The sequence below is a fragment of the Vicugna pacos genome, chromosome 34 (assembly GCF_048564905.1).
Source record: "Vicugna pacos chromosome 34, VicPac4, whole genome shotgun sequence".
Taxonomy (NCBI): Eukaryota; Metazoa; Chordata; class Mammalia; order Artiodactyla; family Camelidae; genus Vicugna; species Vicugna pacos.
In genome coordinates, this window is record NC_133020.1 from 16,718,589 (window position 1) to 16,738,960 (window position 20,372).

General features: G+C 43.5%; 2 protein-coding genes across 4 annotated transcripts in view; one reads left to right on the forward strand and one right to left on the reverse strand.

Annotated features, from left to right (window-relative positions):
• Window positions 1–20,372, reverse strand: part of RIMKLB (ribosomal modification protein rimK like family member B) — a 94,479-nt gene that overhangs the window by 63,537 nt on the left and 10,570 nt on the right. The window lies entirely within an intron of this gene.
• MFAP5 (microfibril associated protein 5) lies at window positions 514–13,091 on the forward strand. Of its 3 annotated transcripts, XM_072954365.1 has the most exons (11): window positions 517–683; window positions 974–1,111; window positions 1,606–1,665; window positions 2,707–2,742; window positions 5,310–5,354; window positions 5,669–5,701; window positions 6,117–6,152; window positions 8,009–8,038; window positions 8,751–8,838; window positions 9,529–9,602; window positions 11,071–13,091. In XM_072954365.1, exons 3-11 carry the CDS (start codon window positions 1,608–1,610, stop codon window positions 11,181–11,183), a joined length of 513 nt encoding a protein of 170 aa, XP_072810466.1. In that variant the 5' UTR covers window positions 517–683; window positions 974–1,111; window positions 1,606–1,607; the 3' UTR covers window positions 11,184–13,091. The 3 variants fall into 3 exon arrangements, with proteins under 3 accessions (XP_072810467.1, XP_072810466.1, XP_015106775.1); XM_072954366.1 differs by lacking the exon at window positions 6,117–6,152 and having other exon boundaries at window positions 514–683; XM_015251289.3 differs by lacking the exon at window positions 517–683 and having other exon boundaries at window positions 891–1,111.

Genomic DNA, 20,372 nt, shown 5'->3' on the forward strand with positions numbered 1-20,372 from the left:
TGTTCTTTTCCATTATAGGTTATTATAAGATGTTGAATATAGTTCCCTGTGCTGTACAGTAGGACCTTATTATTCCACCTGGAGATGTTTTAATGGTCTAAGCACTAGGTTTTCTATGAATAAGAGCAAAGTCAAAGTTTTATAACTTTCCGGGATCAGAGAAAATGTTATGTACATATTATATGATATGATGGAAAGTTACTGATCAAAAATAAAACAAGCAGAATGAACTTGGTTCCCAGTTTTGTTTGAGCTTCTGATGGCATTTTGTCCTTAAGATTCCAGAAGCCAAGACTCTTAACGTAAGCTTAAACAAAGCCAAAAGACAAAAGAAGGCTGGCTTGGCCTCTCACGGAGTTCCTCCACGATTCAGAAGGATAAGGGGTCTGTATTTCTCAACTTTTCCTAACCCTGAGACAATCAGCCTCCTCTTGGACACTCATGTGGTGTCTGTGTCTGCTTGGGTGTGGCAATAAATAAGGGTCCCAGGGGGAAAAAAGAAAGAAAAAGTGTGAGGCAAAGAAAAAGGGAGAAACACAAGGATGCAAAGAAAATTTTTGGTGTAGAAGAGATGAATGTTTTAAAAGGCCAAAGAGAGAAAGGGTGATGGAGGATTGATTCCAATACAGAAGACGCCCAGAGAGGGAGAAGCGGATTCTGTGGAGAGTTTTACTGCCATTTAGGTAAGAAGGGACCCAAGGCAAGAGGGAGGCTGGGGCTAGATTGTGAGAGAGCAAACAGGCTCGCGGAAGAAAGGCATATGCGAGCTGGAGCCAGCCCTTCAAGGGAGCACCAGACTTTCCCATCCATGTGGTCATAACCTTTGGAATGAGGGTGTGAGTGACTGCAAAGTCCCGTCCCTTCCCCCAGCCTCACTGTAACACTGCATCAGACTCCTCTGGCCTGGCTTTCTCCCCACCTCTCTCTCTCTCTCTCTCTCCCCCCGTCGCTCTCCCTCATCTCATTGTTTCAGAGTTGGCCAAATTCGAAGTCCTTTCCAGGGAGTGGCCCTGTTCATCTTACTCTCCAGCCAAAGTGGAACAGAGTGAGAACGAGACAGACACATTCAGCAACCAAAGGACTGGGTGGAAAGAGCAGAGACCCGTGAACAGTAAGTTGTACAAAATAGAAGGAATGCGTGTGTGTGTGTGTCTGTGTGTGTGTGTGTGTGTTGAAGGGCTGGAAGTGGACAATGGGGAATGTCACTGACTTAGAACTGAACAGACATTCCAATTATCCATGGAATTCAAATGAGGAGACACGAAGATGAGCAGATGGTATCAAAAAGCCACAGATATCAAAACAGAAGATTAGACTCTAGGGGTGAAAGAGGCCACAGGGTGGGGGCAAACGTGAACCATGTAGAGTGAAAAACTTCCTCTGACTTGGTAAAAAAAAAAGTAATCAGAGTGAAAATAACAGTAGTTGATGAAAGAACAGAATTTGATGGAGAAATAAATGTTGGGGGAAAGAGGAGGGTTTGAGTCTTGTGGGGGACCAGGAAAGTTCCTGCAAAGACGCAGACAGGGGCCCTACAGATCTCCTTGCCTGGAAATGCTGAGCAACGCAATCTCCACTCCCCCCTCTCCCTGCCCCACCTGTTAGACATGCTGCTTCTGGGACCCAAAGTGCTGCTGCTTCTCGCTGCACTCATCATCCCCTCTGGTGAGTCCCCGTCTTTTTTCTCTTCTCCCGAAAATGTCAGCTCCTCAGCTATAGATGTGGGTGGAGGTGTCTGTTAGAGGGTGGACAGAAGGCATTTAAAGGGGAACGGGAGGAGAGATGCTTGCTGTTGAGTTCTAGAATTGCCATTAAAAAGAAGAGAACAGATTTTGTGTCAAAGAAGAAAGGGCAGGGATGTGGTTAGCGATGAGCTCAGATTTGGGAAGAGGCATTCTGAGAGTTCTGAAATGAAGGTAAAGCTAAGATTCACACAAAAGCATATGAACCCGAAGAGGGATACACACATAACTACACAAGGAAACAAATACCAAAGGAAAAAGAAACTAATCTATACAAATGCGTACATAAACATGTAAGGACCACCTCCTAAAGTCAAATTTAAACTGTGCAGGGAAACAGTGAGGATATATACACTTAACAGCTAACAAACACTAGCATTTATACAGTAACACCCAACTGCACACAAACATTTCCACATGCACACAAAAACGTGTTGCCTCCTCCATGCACAAGAAAATGATCTTCATGGATTTCACAGAATCTAGCTAGACGATTGGCCACAGAAAGTGAAACTTGGGCTTAAAAGAAATCCTGTTGTTTTTTTTTTTTTTCACCTCATTCTGCCAAATACAGACTGTGAGAAAATAGTTCTTTGGCTTTGTGCAGTAGTGTAGCTGGAGGGGTGGCAAGGGCGTGGGGAGAAGGACGGGGCACATCAGAAAGGCTGCTGGCCTGGGGGTGGCTCAGGACTCCACCCCTTCTGGTTGGGAGGCGAGGGCATCTCGGGAGTGAGGGCGCAGCAGAGCACACCTTTATGCTCAAGAATCTGCCGTCTTTGAGTGCTTCCATGTTTGGGTGGGGCACTAACGGTCCGAGTAGTTTTATACTGAGCTAAAAGAGAAATAAAACACAGAAAGATAGAGTACAACCATTTTTGCATCATTCTCTGGTTCCTCTCCTAAAAGCTTTCTGGGGTGTGGCGCTACAGTCATTCACATACCTTTTCTGCTTCCTTTGGTACAGACTGGACACCCCTAGGGGTCACTGGTCAACGAGGAGGTAAGTGAACTCTTGGATCTGGGCTCTGTTGGGGTTCTTATCAGGACATTGTAGCCAAACGGTCAGGATTAAAGAATCGGTACCACAGCAGAGAGGCACTGCCACGGTGCGGGACGTAGCATCCTGTTCTCCTGCTCAACAGTCCTGTTAATCCCACGTGCAAAACCTTCGTGTTCTTTTTTTTAACTACTGAACTAACTTTCCCGAGTCCTCCTCTGTGTCCATCCTGTTTCCACTCCCTCAGAAAATGCCCACTAATCCTAACAGAAAGCATCTTCTCCTCCATGTAACAGTGGAGAAACTAAAGCGCAAAGACAGATAAGAAGTCTTCCCACTACTATAGAAAAACTGTGGCAAAACCGGCCCAAACCCGATGGTTTTGGCTTCGAGAAAGGACCACTTCCTTCAGCTTGGGGAAGGAAACTCTGGCCAACATCCCCCGCCCGCCTCCAGGGGTTCAGCACAATCACAGCTGCTCCCTTGCTTTCCCCAGTCCTTGAGACTGCCGCAGTCTGCAACCCATTCATGGGTCAAAAATCAAATTTGTGGGTCACAACCGGTGTTTCTAATGAGTTAGGATAGATTTAAATAAAGATAGAGTGCACTGCACGTACCTTACAAAGTATTATCTTATTAAACTTGTTTCAGTTTTATATGCGTATAGTGGGGCGCAATATAATCTCTTTTTTACTGTGCATCCTGGTAAAGATAAAAATATAGGGAAAAAAATGTTTTTCTCTGTTGTGGGTAGAGAGGTCTGAATCTTGAAGTTTCTAAACCGAGATCCTGCTTCGGCGCTAGCAAAACTAAAAATCCAGATTCCTGTCTTTGGGCTGGTTAAGGGCCAGTTCTATTTCATGACTTTCTGATGCTTTTCTAGCAGACATAATGATATGATGAAAATGTCTTCTTTAGAGTCCTTTGCAGAGAACAGTCATGAGTCCTAGCCAAAGCCTTCATATGGTGGTAGCTCATGGAAAATGTGGGTAAACAGACACTAGACAGAGAACTAGTCCTCTGCCTGAAATTCTGAGAAGACAGCTGGGTTACTCTCACACTGCTCGCCCACTGCCTCCTCCGTCTCTGTGAGTGGTTGGACTGGAATGTAGCTGGAGAGAAAGGGAGAAAGGGCAGGACTGGGTTACACCCTGGAGAGGATCCACTCCCTTCTTACAGCCTCTGGAATGATTTGGGTCAGTGGTTTTTCCAGCCTGAGACTGGAGCACACGAATTCCTTTTCTGAAAATCTGTTGTGGGGGTAGGGTATAGCTCAGTGGTGGAGCGCCGGTTTAGTGTGCAGGAGGTCCTAAGTGCAATCCCCAGTGCCTCCATCAAAAAAAAAAAAAATTAAAGAAACAAACCGAATTACCTACCCACCTCGACCCCCACCAAAATGTGCTGTGAAAGAAGAAAGCTTATACCTGAGTGTGAAAGATAAAAAGGCTCTTTTGCCAGATTCGATGACTCTCTCTCTGGAATTTTTTGTAAAGGAGGTAGTAAGCAATAAGTCCTTCAGAATGTTTTATGTGTGTTTTGCCTCTAGTACAATGATCAATAACTCTGACCTGCTTTATAAAAATTCAGGTCCCACAGGATTTTAAACCTAGCATTTATACACCGAAGTAAAAGCAAGCCGTGAATTTGCTGACCCCTAGCGGGTAAAATAGATTATGACCATTAGCCGTTTACAATAAAGCTTAATTACAGATGGGATATTTGTTCGACATTTAGGTCTTAAAACTGCACTGTCATTTTGCTTTTTAAGTAGACACTGGTTGGGGGAAGGGTAACAGTTCGTGGTAGAGTGCATGCTCAGCATGCATGAGGTCCTGGGTTCAATCCCCAGTGCCTCCTCTAAAACTAACTAAGTAAATAAACCTAATTACATACCCACCAAAAAAAGCCAAAAAAAAAAAAAACCTTATCATCATTACCTTTCGTGAAAACTCTTTTGTGTATAAGCTTATCAAACAGATATCATCCCATTATATCAAAATTATAAATATCAAAATCACAGTGTGGCTGAGAAAGACAATTTTTATTTTAAATAAGTATTTGTAAAGAGGTCATCAAGCCATTGTGATTATTAACAAGCTCTCTGACCTTGGGTAAGTTACTCTCCTGGTGTTCAGTTTTATTATCTATAAAAGCAAGCACACAGTCATCCCAAATTAGCTGTATGTGTCATTATCCGTTAGGATAAAGAAGTTATTCTTGCAGTCCAATGCTTAACCAAAGTCGCACTGAGAAAGAGGATGCCTGTGGAGGACTGTCTGATGGGCATGTAGTTCATTCATTCCCCTAAACAAGGGGGACAGAGGAAAAGGGACACTGGTGGGGACAAAGGCTAGGACTGTATGGGTCTATTCATGGAAGCAGTAAAGTGTGACATGTGTCTGGGACAGACACAAGGGGAAGGACTTGAGCTGGGAAGCAGACGAAGAAAAGCACCTGTGGGCTCTCACTCCGTGCCCTCTGCTGTGCTAGACAGTTTCACTTAGCAGGGGTGCGGGGTGGTAGGGGGACAGAAAATGCTCAGAAAGTGTTTTCTGACTGTCTTTCTGCAGATGATGTAACTTCAGTGACTCCAGAAGCATTCACAGAAGATCCTAGTAAGCTACTCTTTTGTCCATTTCTTTGCTTTCATACTGGGGGTGGAAGAACTGAGGATGATATCGGTACAAAGTAAAACGAAGACTTCTAGTCTTCAGAGCCCCGCTGTCCATCTTACATGCCACCAATGCTATAACATGCCCAATCTTTTTATCTCTTCCCTTTCCTTCTGGGGTAGTCCCTCGTATTTGCCCAATTGTCCACATTCTTTCACTTCAGTCTTGCCTCCTTTTAGACCATCCTGCCTTCCTCCCACTTCCCTTTGCTACTTTGCCTGCTTGTACTTATCATTCTCTGTGTTGTATCTTTGCAGATCTGGTGAATGATCCCGCGACAGATGAAACAGGTACGTTTCACTCTCGTTCCTAGAAATGGCATGATGTTTGCTAATATTCACATTTATTCCAGCTCTTGACTTAATCTCATTTTTATTGCTGGGAAAGGAATAGAGGGATTGTGGGCGTGTTGTTCAGTGGCAGTGGGATAAAAGGAAAGAAACCTCCTCAAAACAAGAGGAAGCAAAGTAGATAAACAGCTTTAAAAAAAAAGGCATGGATAAACAAAAACTAGTATAATGTCAACAGGCCAAATATTCGCAATTATTCAATTATTTCAATTAACTCTGTTCCCTTGGACGTAACACCCAAACCCAGCCATAATCTCGACCTTGCCCTGGTATCGCCATCCTCCCCTCTTCTGCTCTGCCTTCCCCCTCTGCCAATTCAAAGCCCTCCTCACACCACTGTTTTGTGCCTTTTCAGTTCTGGCCGATATCGAGCCTTCCACAGATGACCTGGGTGAGTTCAGATCTGGGATCCCAGGGCCACCGGGGCCCTGCTGGGCTTTCCCCAGAGCCCACGATGGAAGGCAGTATATCTGGTGAAGGATCTTAATAGGACCACATTATACATAGCACATTCGTCCAGCAGTTCAATTTAAATGAATAACATTTTTGATCCACTGACAAGCAAAACCATACTAGGGGTTTGATATACATAATACCAAGATCTGATTTTCCTCTCAAGTTTCCTAGACTGGATGGGCAAAAGGCCAGACAAATATACGAACAAATGTTTGGTGAAGATAAAGGGAAACACTCTAGAAGGAGTAACGGTTGAACTGAATCTTGAAAGAAGCTCTGTAATAAGCCAGGCAGTGGAGGAGGGCGTGGGCATTCCAGCCAGAGGGAGAAGCACGTTCAAAGTTGCAAATGCAAAAGAGAACTTGGCACACTGGGGAAGCTGAGTTTTCCGAACGAATAAAGCAAGAACTACAGGGAATAAGTGGTAGGACATGAGAAAAGGACACAGCAACCAGATCGAAACAAATAGTGACTGAAAGCCTCTTCTAGGTGGCAGGGATGTAAAGGTGAACAAAAGCCGTCTTCCTCTAGGTATGTTTTGTCTAATAAACAAGATAGACAAATGAACGGATAACTATTTAGTTTCCAAAAATGCTGTCTTCAGGGTAAGCCAATATTCAATAACTGAATATTCAGTGTTGAGAGATAGGAAAGGCTTTTCTGGGGGGCACACTGACTGGGTTCAGTCTTGAAAGACAAGTACAAATGAATAGAAGAGGGAAGAGCTTTGAGGTAAAGAAAACAATATGAGCAAAGGCTTAGGGTGGAAATGAAAACCACTCAGAATAGTTCTAAGCAGATTCTTGACGTGGAAAACCAGCTGAAGGCTGTTGCTGTGGCCCCAGTAAAGGATGACGGCCTGAACTACGTGAGAGGTAAGGCAGAGAATTAAATGAGCTGCAAGGGAGAGGGGACCACTGAGATGATGTCCAGTTTTCTATTAGGTAGATGGTATCTCAAAGGTGGATGGTGGCACCACTCACTGAAGAACAACTTGAACTGGTGAAGGGAAAGATAAGGCTGTTTGAGACACTGAAGGATCCACGAACTCTTCCACAAAGTGGCAGTTAGATTTGTAGCTCTGAAGCTTATTAGAAGAAAGCTCTGGGCTAGGTAGAATTCTCAGCATATAAGCCTGCAGTTGCAGCCATAGGGTAGATGCGATCACATAGCATTCCTCCTACAGTATCCTATCAGCAACTCTCCCACAGACATTTATACAGGTAACTCCCACGGTTAGTCTATTTCCTCAAGACTCATCTTACTCCCTGAATTTTATTCTCCATCCTACAAACTCGGCTGGTATTTAACTTGCCCCTAGGTTAGGGTTAGCTATGACTATGCCCCTCGCTACCCTTTACCAAGTAACTTTTATCAAAGAACCCATGATGGTGTATGTAATTTACAGAAGAGATTTCCTTTCACGAGGAGGAAGAGCTTCAGCAGCAGGATAATGGTCTGTTCTCTCCTTCGCTCTGGGATGAAGCGCTGGCTCTTTGCCTTGTGTCCCTCCCAAATTTGCTTCTTGACAAAAACACAAAGTTACTCTCCATACAATGAATGTCTTAACTCTCTAGCAGAGAAAGGAGAAAGACAGAACTGTATTCCCCATCCTAACTTCTAAATCGCTTTAATTTTGTGGATCAAAACACCCCATTATGGGTTTTCTTTTAGACGTTGCTGAAAAGAGTTACTAACTCATCTATGAACTCTAGGAGTATGGCAACATGACAGTTAAGGGGAAGTGACTTCCAGAACTAGTAATAACTGAATCAAATTTCTGCCTTCCAGCCTCACCCAGCGATAAAAACGCCACCACAGGTATGACTGGTTTTTTGCCTATCTTTTTCTTACGCTTTTTTTTTCTTCCTGTGGATTCCTTACCTCCTTGTTCTTCAGAGGATACTAGGTACTTCTTCTATTTTATTTCCAGCTCTTTATCAAAGACTATTTGTAGTGCTCTTCATTATCCCCCCACCTCATCCCACTGTTTTGAGCCCCTGTTCTACAAATCATGGGGGAAAGATGGGACCACTGTTGCAGGGTCCCAGAACAGTCGTCTCCCTAAACTACCTTTGGACTTCATCGGCTGGTTAGTGGGCAAGGAAGTGACCGCAGGGACTCCGTGTTACTACACACATCATGCTTTCTCTAATGTACTGGTAATTCTGATGTGCAGCTGGCGTTGAGAACTGTTGGCCCACCTTGGAATTCACGTTCTTCAGAGTGGGACTGTCAGCATCTCATTCTGATCTTTTATGTGCCCACTGGTATAACCCTAGAAGGACTCTTTTTCCTCAGGGAGTATTTCATGTACTTTGCTTCCAGGTAGGGAAGTACCTAAATTTCACTGTGGCCAGTTTCTATCATGGCCGCGCTTTGCTGAGCAGGAAGCACATGGCCCCACTCACACTAACCCTCTGCGGAGACTACTTTCTGGATTTTCCCACATCTCGCCCCCTCCATCACTTTAACCCTGCGTTCATGCCTGTTTGTTACACTTCTCCCTGCTTTTCACGTTGGGCTTCTTCAGAGTGCCGCGATGAGAAATTTGCCTGCACGAGACTCTACTCTGTGCATCGGCCGGTCAAGCAATGCATCCATCAGTTATGCTTCACGAGGTAAAGGGTCCCAGAACACCCAGAGCATCGCCCGTGATAGTGTTTTCATGCCAGTAACTACTTAGTGGGCACCCACCATGGAATTTCTGTCTTTAGAGGGGCAGACATTTTTAGCATAGCCCTCTTAGTTATTCCTGAAGGTGCCAGCTAGAACCTGGAGTCTGATTGGGGTACACAGAGAACAGTTTTTGTCTGTCGTTTGGGGGGGTGGAGAGATTAGGTTTCTTTATTTATTTTGCCCAAATGGAGATACTGGGGATTGAACCTCGTGCACACTAAGCATGTGTTCTACCACTGAGCTCTGCCCTCCCCCCAAGAACAGTTTCACTAACAAATCTAGATGCTAGAGGCCAGTGAAGGTGAGGGCTGGAGGAGGCGTAGCTATGAGGGACACTCTGGTTTATCAAGTTAAGCACCTCATATAAAGAGGCTGGAGCAAAAGATCCAAGAGTGAAGGTGGAAAATGGTGGGGAGGAGTATTAAGTCTGACTCTGGGTAGAGTGTGCAGTGTCACTTGAGAAGAGTGAGCAGGCAAGAAGTCTGAAACGCGTAAGGAAATCCAGACACGGGGAGAACAGATAGGGAAGGGCAGGGAACACGGGAGTTGAAGAGGCATCGCCAACCCAGGCTGCTTCTTCCTCTCACTGTTTTTTCTGTCTCCTTCCTGCACCGTGACGTTGTGACTGACAGTTTACGGCGTATGTACATCATCAACAATGAGGTCTGCTCCCGTCTTGTGTGCAAAGAACACGAAGTTATGAAAGGTAAGGTGCCGTCCGGCTTTTCAGTGGGGAGGTCGGTAGCGAGAGAGGTAACTAGGGGCACAGACCCAAAGTCTGGCTTTGGGGGGATTTAGGTTACTCCCTAACTTCCATCAGCACCTGCTCGCCAGGTGACCCCCAATAAACAATCTAAGGAAAGCACTATTATGCTTAATAAATGCATAACCCTGAGAAAAGAACCCCGAGATCTCTTTGCAGCCGGACTTGTAACCCCCAGCCTCTCTCAGAGCGTTCTGAAGTTCATTCACCAAGGTTCTAGATGAAAAGGCCAAGTCAGCCATTACGAAGAATAGACTCTACTGGTTTCCATCCATATTCTTAACTCTAAAAATTAAAAAGAAGCCACTAATCTGGAGACAGCAACGTTTGGATAGGGCTTACAAACAAACCAATAAAAAGTGGACTGGACGCCTAGACACTGACTAAATTATAAACAGTCCGCCCCTCCCAAGACCCATTTACATGGCTTACTGTGACATTTCACAGGTAGAAGAAGGCAGAAAGATTTCACTAAAAAAAAAAAAAAAAAAAAAAAAAAAAAACAATGACAAGGGTCCAAAGTGTGTGGTTATAGAGCATGCATGGTGAGAAAAAGCTATTTCTCGCCTTGCCCTGGCCAGCCCCGAACGATGGCTGTGGTGGGCGAACACACCGCAGACTCGGCCACTTCTGACTCATCAGCCGGCCTCGTGCTGAGCGCCTGAGTAAGAGCTGTAGCTGACTTCGCAGAAGGAAACCTGCTGCTTGCCCACCTCCGGCTTCGTGCAAGCCACCTGCAAGGGAAGCACCTTGACACTGAGGATGAGTCTCTGGGACTCCAGGCACTTTCAAGCATCTCAGGGGACTTGCTAAAGTTAGCCCCTTGCACATAGTAAACACTTAAACACATACTGAATGACTGGACCTCTCTCTCTTTTTTTAATTGCTATTTAACAAGTCCACAATTAAAAGAACTGGGAGCTAGTTACATAAAAGAATCTAAACTGTACTGATCACTTGCGCCAGGGACTTTGAATGCACTCTTTCACTTTAACGCTTTGACGACCACAGTGTTGAGACGCGTGCTTTAGCGCTTGTTTTACAGGGAGGGATAGTGAGGTCCAGAAAAGCTGAGAAACTTTCTAGTACGTAGTAGATTACCATGCGGCTTCTACACAAACATTCTATACACAATTTCAAGGGAAAATAAACTTTAGGTTAGTAATATTAACTACTGAATCTGTCTGCAGTAGATCTTAGGGTAGGAGAAACCATCACCGCCCCTCTTAGCTAACCACAGAACTTCATTTATGTTCCATTCTAGAAGGGGCAGAGCTGGGCTTCCAACCTAGATCCCTTTCTCTCCAGCCTTTTCAGCACATCACCCCGCCCTCTCCTCTCCCCCTGGAGCACGGGCCCTTGCGGTCTCCTGCATTCTCATCCCCTCATGCTCGCTCTGCTTCTCTTCCAGATGAGCTGTGCCGGCAGATGGCGGGTCTGCCCCCAAGGCGACTCCGGCGCTCCAGCTACTTCCGCCTTCCTCCTTGTGAAAATGTGAATTTTCAGAGACCCAGCGGTCTGTGATCACCAAGGAAGAGGAAAGAAAGAACGTGTGGGTGGGAGGGAGAGAGTGCTGTAAGAGGGAACTCCTCATTCAACCTCTGTCAGCCAACCCACGGACATGAGTATTTCTTAAACCAGCGCCTTCGCGATGTTTAGCTTCTGCCCCCACTTCTTGATTTTTCACCCATTTATCTCACTTTTCAGTACTTAAAACACAGCCTCTATTATTGCATGGTTTTGCTGCTTCCCAGTATCATAGACATAGTAGATAAATGATTCCCATGTGGCTTTTACACAAACATGCTGCATACAGTTTCAAGGGAAAATAAACTTTAGGTTAGTGATATTAACTACTGAATCTGTCTGCGATAGATCTTAGGGTTGAAGAAGCCATCACTGTCCATCTCAGCCAACCACAGAACTTCATTTATCTTCCATTCAAGACTTTCCTAGGTTAACTCCCCCTTGACCTCCCTAGTCCACTTTACTCTTATTAACTACTTCGCTGGATTGTCCTAACATCTGCCTGGCAGGGCTTCTTTATGAGAAGGTTATGATGATTTTTGTAATCCTAAAAAATTCTACAGAGCCAAGAGTTACACAATCCAACTAGCAATATATAATATAAAGACCAAAAATGTCTTTTTTTTTTTTCCAAAAATGTTGTCTTGTGCTAAGCTCAGAGGCTGAGGCTAGAGAGAGAGGCGTGGGCCAAGTATAAAATTATTCCATTTTTCATGCAGCCGTTCAGTTGCCAAGTAGGACTAGAAAGTCTCATTTACTTACTCATTTCCGGTGGAATTGGGGTTAGCCCATGTCCACAGCTCATGAGACAGTTTAATGTGAAACTGTACCATTGCTCTGAGTTGCCCTGAGTTGTTGCTACTTCTTTCATCCTCACCACTTACCAAAATCTGTAGATTATTGAGCAAATGGAAATGGATTCTGGAATAGCCTGATTTGGGGCCTAAGGGCATTCAGACCTGAATATTAATAGGCAGGTTGAAAGTTTACCTAATGGTTTACAGGAAAGAGTAACAGAAACACAATATTCAGACAACTTGCATCCTTGTCCTGGCTCTGGCAGCAACCAGGAAGCCCCAGATAAGCCATGTTCCTTCATTTCCCCATCGTTAACATGAGACAGGTAAATGTACATTAGTTCTAAGGCTTCTTTTAATTCTATGAGTTGAGTTTCAAATGCATTATTCATATTTCTTGAAGCCTAGATGCAATCTAATTCACAGCAACCACATCTGCCTTATAAGGAAGGAAATACCCTGTATTAGGGCAGCAGTCCACAACGCAACAGGACAAAATGCCACCATAAATGGCAAATTATATATTACGGATGCTTTCATCTGAATAGCCCACTAACTTTCTAAAAAAGCCAATGGAATTTAAATAGAAACTAGGGCACTTTGAGACAACAAGTTATGTGTGACAGAATTCCACTTGGTAAGGGTTGGATTCCTTCCAGATTGCTGAAAAACCATCTAAATGAGGACCAGATTCTTGATGTTAAGAAGCCAACTTAGTTTAATAGGATTTGAACAACTCACTAAAGAGAAATGCTAGAAAAAGACCCAGAGCATGTAATCCCTGCCCTAATCTCTGGAAGCAAGTGTGCTTGTAACAGACAGACACGTTCAATGGCTATTTTGGAGCCACCGTAGAGACAACTTGTAGGCGCAGAGTTCTTTAAGGGTCTCTTCAGGAACTTGACCCTCCTATGGCTTATTGAACAAGAGGAGTCTTTCGCACCAGAAAGCAACCCAATCCCAAGATTGTACTGCAAATGAAACGTTTTAAATAATTATTTTTTCCAATTTCCTTCTCGGAACAGAGTGGCTGTGCTGTACACCAGAAATTGACACATTGTAACTGACTATACTTCGATTTAAAAAATAAATAAATAAGACAGCGGCCTTTCGTCTGGTTATTTCTTTTTCTATGTTTAGAGAAACCTGAACTTATGCTTTTATCCCACTTGGAAAGCTGAGGGCCAACATCGCTCACGTTTCTCTGGGCCTCCTTCCCTCTGCAACTTGACCAGTTTTTCTCCAACATTCCAGTTTGGTTTACTCTCCTCCAGATGGGGCCCCTCCGTGGTTCAGTGGAAAATGCCTTCTCTTTTCTGCCAACTTCAGGCCCAACTGTCTCCTGCTTTACCCTCACTGCTCTTTTGTGTGATCACATTCCTGTGCTTGGCTGTTTCTCACTGTTCTGAGATCCTCTGCCTTTTTCACGCTTCCCGATCTGCAAATCAACACTTCTAATTCACTTTCCATCCTTTCTTTCCTCATCCTTACAAAGCCTTACTTTCCCTCAGAACTTTCCTGAGACCAGTGCCAGGTCAGTTTCCAGGGGTTGGTTTTGGTCCTGGTTCCTTCCCTCTGTCCTCTCTTCCTCATTTACAGAATCCCATTCTCCTTTTTGCTCCTTTTTACTCTTGGTCCATTTCTGACCCACAGTGTTCTCATTTTCTCTCCTTGTTCCTCCCAAAAAAAGATTTGAAAACTTCTCACTAATGGGGTATTAATAGTATTTTTTTTCCTGCTGAACACAAATGACAACCTTCTTATATTTTGATGAAGAAGAATTATTTGAACTAAATGGATCTGTAATGTTGGAATGTAAAAAAAATCTGGTAAAAGTGTCATTAGGCAGTTTGAGATTAAATGCCTTCCTGGTACCCTGAAGAAACTGCAGCCTTACCTGCCTACCCGTAAGTTTTACCCTTATTTCCTCTTCCCAAACTGAGTTGATCCTGCTCTGAGCCTAACTTTTTCCATATTTCATGCAATTCTCCTTCCTCCTTGAATGCAAGTTCTGAAAATTCAAGGGTGCACTCTCCTGTCTCAACAGAGCTCTGTGCACTTTCTCTAAGTACTCGTTTGACTCAGATGGTGCTAACCCCAGCTGTCTCCCCACTTCTGACCCATCGTTTTGATGACATCAAGCCGTATATGCTGCCAGCCGCAAGCTCCTCCCTCCTCTGCTTCAGGGTGCTTGTGGTGAAAGTTGATGTTTCCCCAATTACTTTACACCTGGTCAGAAGGCACAAGCAACTTGCAAGCTCTCAGGTCCCCCTTCCTTCTGTACCGAAGCAACTGTAACAGTGAAAAAAAGAAATCTGAGAAGAAACAGAAAAGAAGTTGGACGAGTACCAGACAGGGGCACAAGGAGACGGCAGAGTGATGGCAGGTTGACTTCAGGGCAAGCGAACCCGGAGGCTGGAAAATGGGAATTCACAGCTCTGTATGGGTGAAGGGAATTTGCAAAATGTGCTGAAGAGGACCTGAGATACCTGGAACCTTACAGGGTAGACGGGCAGGGAGACAGGACAGTCCTTAGTTTAGTCAGCTCAGGGAAGCAAAGATTTGGCTAAAAATACAGCTCTCCAATAAAAATTGAAATCTTTGTACACTTGAGCATTTTCACTAACGAAACACCAGGGAAAGTGACTTGAGTTTCTCTGCGGTGCAGAGAGGAACAGATGGCCACAGTGTTGTTTTTTTTCTCTTTCTTTCTTTCTTTTTTTTTTTTTTTTTCTAAAAACCAGTCAACCAGAGCCAGAAGCAGCGGTCAGACAACTTCTGGGCAGAACCAAAGATGGAAAAGCAAATGTTGTTTATATAAATAGAGGTGCAGGGCCCATAGCTTCCTGTTGACAAAACAAGCTTCACTTCACCTCAAACCCTCAATGGTTTTAAAAATAGCTGATAACGGGGCTTTTTTTTTTTCTCTTTCAATTTGTCCAATCACTTTCAGTAAGATTCTAGTATTTTCCAGACCCAGTGGTTCTGCAGTTCTTTTCTCTGTCCCTGGTCTTCTTCTGTTTCCTCTCCCTTTTTCTTTCTTCTGTGTGTTTACCTAGCCATAAATCTTCTGTGTAGCTTTTCGGAGTATGTTATCATAACAATCCATGGGGATTGAATTCAGGATGAGCTCATAAATGTGTGTGAGATTCACCTCCTCCCCTCATCCCCTTTTAAAAAGTAATAGATGGGCTTTGAGCAAGTATAAGGAAATATTTTCATGGAAAAAAATCTGAATTACACTTAGTGGATTGAGGGGCATTGAGGTGTCAGCTGCATGATTATGTTTTCCAAATGGACAAACAAGAGGGGTTATAATGAAGGGTAATGAGAACTGCATAGAAAAACATTGTTTCCTGTTGTATAAAATCACATCCATACATCCATCCAATCTTGAAAATGGATGAGATTTAGGTGGAGGGGGGAGAAAAATCAAGTAATATTAATACAAAAAAGCCTATGAAAATGTGTGCCATTAACATCAAAATCAATGTGTGGAAAACAAAAATTACTTTAAAATGTCCACATAAAATCATGAATGACAGCTTCTTAATTGGTTATTAAGAGAAACCAGTTTGTGTGTCGGAAAGTGATAACTTGACAATTAAACAACTGTCCTCTTTTCTGTCACCATTATCTCAATCTCAGAGTAACTAGGAAAGACCTGACATCATGTAATAACTGATAATTGAAGTATAATAATTCATAAATTAAATCATGGATTTAATTCATAAGAATGATAGTATGTTCTAATGACATACAGCAGGAATAATTACTCTTGCCATGTAGAAACTAAAAAAATACTGTATTATCTATGCATAGGGTAGACCCCAAATCACGGTTGTAGGTATAATAAAATACGCATTTATAGCATCCTATTCGTTTTCATATGAATGGACTGGTATTAGTTTCAGAGCGGTCCTGACATAGCACCCACTAGTCGTGTGATCCTAAGGGAATAACGTGTCAACTGTAAATTGGTGGCAATACATCTGCCTTACAAGTGATTCTGAGAATTAACATGTATTCAAAGGTTTTGCACCTGTAAGACTATTCAACAAGCCTGTGGGACTTTTTCACTATAAGACATCATAAATCGACTGTATTTCAGTTTAAAAAAAAAAATTAAGGATACCAAACAAAGCAACAACAACAAAGACTATAGGACTTTTTTCCTGGGTAAGTCAATTGTCTGCTCCCTGCTTCTGAGTAGGCTGACTCTCTCCCTTCTCACAAAGCAAGCTGACCCTTGGCAGTTAGCCAGTGAGTGGGGAGGTATGGGAACCCACAAAGGGTGTACAATGCCGCAGATGCTAGCTTCTCTACAGTTTGGGCTTCCTAATTTAAATTTTAATTTTTAATTGACACAACATTGTAAACTGACTACAACTCAATAAAAAATAAAAATAAATAAGTAAATAAATAAATAAAAATTTTATTTTTTTTTTTTTAGCAAAAATCTTTATAGCAGGGCAGGATCTGGGTTTGTTTTTGTGGCCACAGCTGATGGGTCAGCCCTTGGTGCTGGAACCCACGGGGCTTGAAGGTAGGATTGGCGGGGCTGTGCGGGAGTCCCCGGGACCTTGCCCAGACACTGGACGCCTGGCGGCCTGTGCCAGGACTGGAGGGCAGGACCATTCCAGCCCTGGGGGTGGAAAGCAAGGATCCACCCTTGGGGATCCAGCTCCAGACACGGTTGTCAGGACCCCTGCATCATCAGGAGAAACCGACAACCTCAGCTGTTCTGTCTTCCCAGGTAGGAAGCTTCCTTCATCTTCCAGGTTGTCCTGAAAGGGGACAGGGGACAGAGGGGCTAGTTGGGGGCGACTCATGAGCAACCTGTTCAGCACAACTTGGCTGAAGGTGGCGTTGGTTGGTCTGGCCAGCTTGACAAAAGGCCTTCAGGAGATGTCCTGGCCTTGGGCTCTCTGCACTGAACTTTTTGGTCCTCGTTGTGGCAGATGACTCCCATGATGGCACCTATGGCTTAGCCAGGTTTGTATTTTGTTTGGTTGGTTTTGTTTTTTTGGTTGTTGTTCGTGTTTTTTTGTTAATGGAGGTACTGGGGATTGAACCCAGGACCCTGTGCATGCTGAGCACATGCTCTAGAGCTGAGCCATAACCACTCCCCTGTTTGCGTTTAACAAACATCGTCATTCCATTCTGAGAGCAACCTGTGAGGTGGGCAGCAGAGGGATCATTGTTCTCAGTTTTCAGGGAACAAGGTTTATAGAAGTGAGGAGACCTGCCAACTGGATCAAGTTTAGCGCGGCAGAACCCTGCCTGAACTCAGAGTCCTAAAACTTCAGTTAATGTTTATTAGGTTGCAAAAAGAAGACTCTGAAATGCCTTGTTTAGAAACCAAAAGCAGTTTACCTGCTTGCCAAAGAAGGTCTGTGATGGAGTCCAGACTGTAGACTGCAGGCATCCCACACACCACCAGGGAACTGTGCGACTCCGTGGAGACAGCCAGTGGTCCTGAGCCACCAATCTCGTTGGAAGGAAGAACGTGGGAAACGCCAAAGATGGTCATGTTTTTCCTCTTCTCCAAAGGATGGAGAATCAGTTTGCTGACTAGTCAGTTTTTCAATCACGGTCTGACTTCTTCAGGAAACAGAGCAAGTGTTCCAGAGCACAAATTCTGGAGCTAGACTACATGGGTGCAAATCCTGACTCTACCGCTGTGATCTTAACCTTTCTGTGCCTCAGTTTCCCCATCTGTAGAAGGAGAGCTCAGTGATACTGAACCCTTGGGACTATTTTAAGATTAAATGAAGTTGGTGTTTAGAAAAGCCCTTGGCACGTGGGCTCCCATGTCAGTGTCAGTCATTTTCCTTCAGTCAACAACAATTCTTATGCCTGGCCCGGTGCTGGGGATACAAAGGTGAGTAAGCCACGGTCCCTTCCCTCAGTGAGACTAGAGTCACTGCTTTAGTACTCAGCTTGTTTCTGCTTTGAATAACACCTTTTACCTCCTACAAAGGCATGTGATTTCTTGTTTTCCTTGGGGGTTTTATTTATTTTTCCTTTTTTTTTTCCACTGGTGGGGAGATAATTAGGTTCATTTATTCTTAGAGGAGGTACTGGGGATTGAACCCAGGACCTCATGCACTCTACCACTTGAGCTATACTCTTTCCCTTGGTTTCATTTTTGATTAAAGATAATGCTTTCATTTGCACAACAAATTGATCATGTTTCCTCCTGTTCAGGGACAGAGAGATCCTTAATTTTGTACAGCTTGCCCCATAGCCTTCTGATAAGCACCTGTTCTGGTCAACTCAGTTTTCCATTTATATCTGAGTTCTTTTCTTCCCGGCCTCATTTCCATTCTTGTCTCTCCTCTGTCCCCGGGAACAAATCACCTTTGCTTCTCTTAGCTATGGACTTTCTCCTCTGCTTACACATCCCAACAGAGAATACCCGTCATCACTCTTGTCCTAACTCTGGCTGTTCAGCCCCTAGACATCTCTGAATTAATCCGGATTTTTAAATGTTTTATTTTGGTGAAATTCACATAGCATGAAATTAACCATTTTCGAGTATACAATTCGGTGACACTTAGTACACACATTGTTGTCCAAATACCACCTCTGTGTATTTCCAAAACCTTATCACCCCAGAAGAAAACCCCGTATTCACTAAGCAGTCATTTCTATTCTCCACCGCCTGCCCCGCCTCCCACCTCCACCCCAGCACCTGAGAACCACCAATCTGCTCTCTGCTCCTCTGAATTTATCTATTCTGGATATTTCATGCACTATGTGGCCTTTTGTTTCTGCCATAACCGGAATTTTTAAGATTATCTGTATGGGACATAAGTTATCAGCTGCATAGCATATCCAAGATAATTGTCTCAACAGAAAGAACTTCCTCACAGACACAGAAAACAAACTTATGGTTACGGGGGGGAGGGGTTGGGAAGGGATAAACTGGGAGATTTGCAGATACAAACTAATATATATAAAATAACAACAAGTTATGAACAGGAAGTTCATATTGTAGAGCGCAGGGAACTGTATTCAATATCCTGTAGTAGCTTATGTTAAAAAGAATATGAAAATGAATATATGCCTGTTCATGTATGACTGAAGCATTGTGCGGTACATCAGAAACTGACACAACACAACATTGTAAACTGACTATACTTCAATAAATGTATATATACACACACAACAACAACAAAAAAAAGAACTTCAACATCACTTCTTTTTATGTTGTAGCGTATCTCCTTTAAGGAACCTGTGGCTGGAGGTCTGAAGTAACCAGGATGTGTGAGGCAGGGCCGTGATGAATAAATTAACCAGAGCTGAGTGAACTGAATGGGTCTCTAATTGTGCTGAGGAAATAGATTCTGCCTGTCCCCCTCTGGTAACAAAGCAAAGAGATCTTGGTGGTACTTTTAGTCAACGTGTAGATGGGATGGCGGGATGGCAGAGGGGGAAAGACATGGGGGTCCCAAGGAGGGAGGAAACCAGGCTCACTCGCTCAGGAATTGGGGGCTGTTGATATCAAGTACCTGTTTCTCAAATCTCTAAGATACTGAATTAGTTAAATCACAAAGAGGTATGAAAAAAAGAGGGGGCGGTATGATCAAATTGGTAGTGATGAAATAATTATTGTAGAAGAAAGTTGTATCAGCACAGACAACCAAGAGGTGAGGATCAAGGAGGAAGAATTTGCCAAGAGGGTGTCAGGACTTCCTCAGGAGGGTGACCTGATTCCCAGTAACTGTTGGTGACTATTTAGACAGAAATAGAATGCAGAATGGCAAATCTACAGGAAACATTTTAAATCTGCAATTCTTACCTCAGAAACTGTCCCTAATCCATCTTAGAGCTATTTTTTATCATGATTTCAGTCAATGAAATCACATCACTCCTTACATGACATCATTCCTTATATCACTGAGCAAACAAATACTCTGAAATTTGGTCTCTGGCATGCAGATACCCATCAAGAGGAGAAAAAGACCTGCATCCTATTTGGAGCATTTCTAATGTCCCTTGGCACTTCAACTGCTTAATAAGCAAACAAACACACACATACACACAAATCTTTCAAAAGTATATAAAGTCACAGAATTTTAGAGCTCGGGAGAGACTTTAGAGTCCTTCTGAGGCAATGTTAACTGACCACCTGCTTGGAATTAATGGGTGTTTGTCAAAAAGGCAAAGTCCTGGGCTGCACTCCAGAATTACTAAATCAAAATCTGTAGGGATTAAACACCAGAATATGCAATTTTATGCACTTACTCATACCGAAATGAGAACCTCAAAATTACTCACTCCCATTTTATTACTGACCAGAAAAACTTTGAACCATGGGAACAGATAACCTTTTGATGAACACAATTTATATTTTTCAAATATATCAGCTGTTATATTTTAT

Bases quoted from the DNA above. Each gene is read 5' to 3' on its own strand.
- MFAP5 (XM_072954365.1), top strand. From the start codon at position 1,608: ATGCTGCTTCTGGGACCCAAAGTGCTGCTGCTTCTCGCTGCACTCATC. The intron at 8,039-8,750 runs GTATGACTGGTT...GGGCTTCTTCAG, and splicing joins CGATAAAAACGCCACCACAG to AGTGCCGCGATGAGAAATTT. The intron at 8,839-9,528 runs GTAAAGGGTCCC...TGTGACTGACAG, and splicing joins CATCAGTTATGCTTCACGAG to TTTACGGCGTATGTACATCA.